This window comes from Austrofundulus limnaeus, unplaced genomic scaffold (genome assembly GCF_001266775.1).
Source record: "Austrofundulus limnaeus strain Quisiro unplaced genomic scaffold, Austrofundulus_limnaeus-1.0 Scaffold30, whole genome shotgun sequence".
Lineage (NCBI taxonomy): Eukaryota > Metazoa > Chordata > Actinopteri > Cyprinodontiformes > Rivulidae > Austrofundulus > Austrofundulus limnaeus.
The window spans coordinates 3295562-3297897 of NW_013952432.1; the positions used below are offsets into that span (position 1 = coordinate 3295562).

The window sequence follows — 2336 nt, forward strand, 5'->3', positions numbered from 1 at the left end:
GTCTAATGGTCTGTATGTCATGGACTTTCATGTGGGAGATCAGGGTTCATAACCCAGCTAAAGCAACTTTATCAAAAAATGGCTTCAAACTTCATATTGTCACACAATTACCTTAATTACAAACACCTGCTGACGTGACAGGAACAAGCTGGTATAGAAAACACATTTGAACTTGGTCAAAGTTCATTCTGCAAGTCCACTGCTGCAGGCAAAGCCATGCTACAATGACATGCTACAAGGCAATGCACACTTGTTTTACATCGTAAAAACCCATGTCTAGTTTTATTTGTATTTTCTTTACTTTTCTTTTTTTTGTATATAGAACTCTGTTTTTAGAAATGACTAAAGTTTGAAATAAAAAAATGTTGACCTTGAAACATTAAAAAGGTTTAAAACTTTGCTTTTTTCTTTTCGTTTAATGATCTTTGGACTGAAAATACGAAGTTTTAATTGAAGCTAAAAAATTTTAACAGCTATTGAAAAAATCAGGGAAAAAAAATCAATAAAAAATGTAAATCAACTACAGAATGAATGTTTATTTGAAAAGTTGTGATTTAATTTTGTCATATTTTGTTTCTGAAATTCACCAAACTGCTGGGATCAGAATAATCCAGATTTTTTCTTATTAAAAATGATCCCAATCCCACTAAAAAGGCTAGAACAACACAAACCGAAGATTAAAACTAGGATTAAATTACTTGAGCTAATCCAATGATTATCAAAGTTGGGGTCTGGACCCCTTTGTGGGTCATGAAACATCAAGTGAGGATCCCCAGATGATTTTCAAATAAATTTAAATGCTAATAAAATGTTAATGAAATATTTTCACCAAAATTATTAAAAAGACAATAATAATCATCATAATAATCATAAATAAATCAAAGTAGTTACATAGTTTATATTTTTATTATGCTAATGATTTATTAGCCAAGTTTCTGCAGCTGTTGTTTTATGAGCTACAAGTAAAAAGTCTGAAAACAACTAAATCTAATCTGATTTTAGAATCTGACTGGATTACCTTTGACCAAGCAGCAACAAGTCAAATAAAAGGGAAAAAGTTGAAATAAAACTTGTTTTTTACCCTAAAAACCGACGTTCTAACCGGTAATCCCTCGGGTATTTCAGCAACAAACGGCAGATTGAGGAAGGTGGGGTCGTTGTCGTTCAGATCCAGCAGGTTGACAGAAACTGTGGCGCTGGCCGTGGCTCGCAGTGGAGGAGCGCCGCCTGCAGAGGGCGCCAGAGGGACAGAAACACAGAAATCTTCACATCTCACTGTGACACCGGCTCATGAATTTAAAAAGAGCTCATGATGAACATGCAGCTGCAGGCGCAGTGTCCGCAGACAGGAAGTGAAGTCCCGAGCACTCACGGTCCACAGCGGAGACCACGATGGTCCTCATGAGGACCGCGTCTCTCAGGTTGGAGCTTTCTCGGTCCAGGGTGAGACCGCTGGTCCGGATCTTCCCTGTTCTGTTGTCAATGGTGTAGAAAGGGTTCTCTGGACTGATGCTGTAGATGATGGTCCCGTTTTCCCCGCTGTCGGGGTCCGAGGCCAGCACCTGGGACAGGAACAGAGACRGGGACGTTATTCTGAGGGACAGGAGAGGAGGAGAGGAGGAGAGAGGAGGAGAATGAGGAAAACAAGTATTGATAAAGACAATATCCTCTCCTCACTGAACCGCTGCGTCTCATCCGTCAGCTAAAATGCTAACAGCTTGTTTTTTTGACACGAGACTGTGATGGATGATAAATGCAGCTAAAAACCACCGGCTGATTCTTTTTTCTTTTTTTTAAAGAGCTGATTAATTATTCAGTGTGTGCTGACTAAAAATGTTGGAAACTGGTTAATTGGTCATTAGAGGAAGAAAGGTTTTTGCTGTATTTAATTATTGAGAAGACGCACCAGGCAGGCGTCGTGTTGCTCCATTGATTAGAATTGGAATTTATAAACTAAATAAAAATTAATTTAAAAAAAAAGTCTGAATGAGGTCCGTCCAGCTGATCAGTTCTGGTCCGAGCAGAGGACATCAGAACACTGAGAGCAAATTTATTTGTAGAGTCGATTTAAGTGCAGAGTGGTGGAAAAGAGGAGGGTGTTTTTAAAGGAGATGGTTCATGGTGTGTGTGTGTGTGTTCTTGTTTCTAGTTCAGAGCGAGGACCATTTTCACCATAGTTACTATCAAAGTGAGGTCTTTGATGTAAAGTGAGGACCTCTTCAATGTCCTCACTTTATTTGCAGTTCTGCTGTGCTTTACTAGTTAGGTTTAGATGTATGATGTGACTTAAGTTCAGTTTAGGGTTAGCTGTAGATCAGTAATGGTTAGTTTTAGGG

At 38.7% G+C, this 2336-nt stretch overlaps 1 protein-coding gene across 1 annotated transcript in view; it reads right to left on the reverse strand.

Moving 5' to 3' along the window:
* cdh23 (cadherin-related 23) overlaps positions 1-2336 on the reverse strand; it is a gene marked incomplete at its 5' end in the record, with an annotated part of 152643 nt that overhangs the window by 102945 nt on the left and 47362 nt on the right. Inside the window, 2 exon segments of the mRNA XM_014005461.1 lie at positions 1082-1227; positions 1373-1562. Of these exon segments, the coding sequence (XP_013860915.1) occupies positions 1082-1227; positions 1373-1562 (336 nt within the window).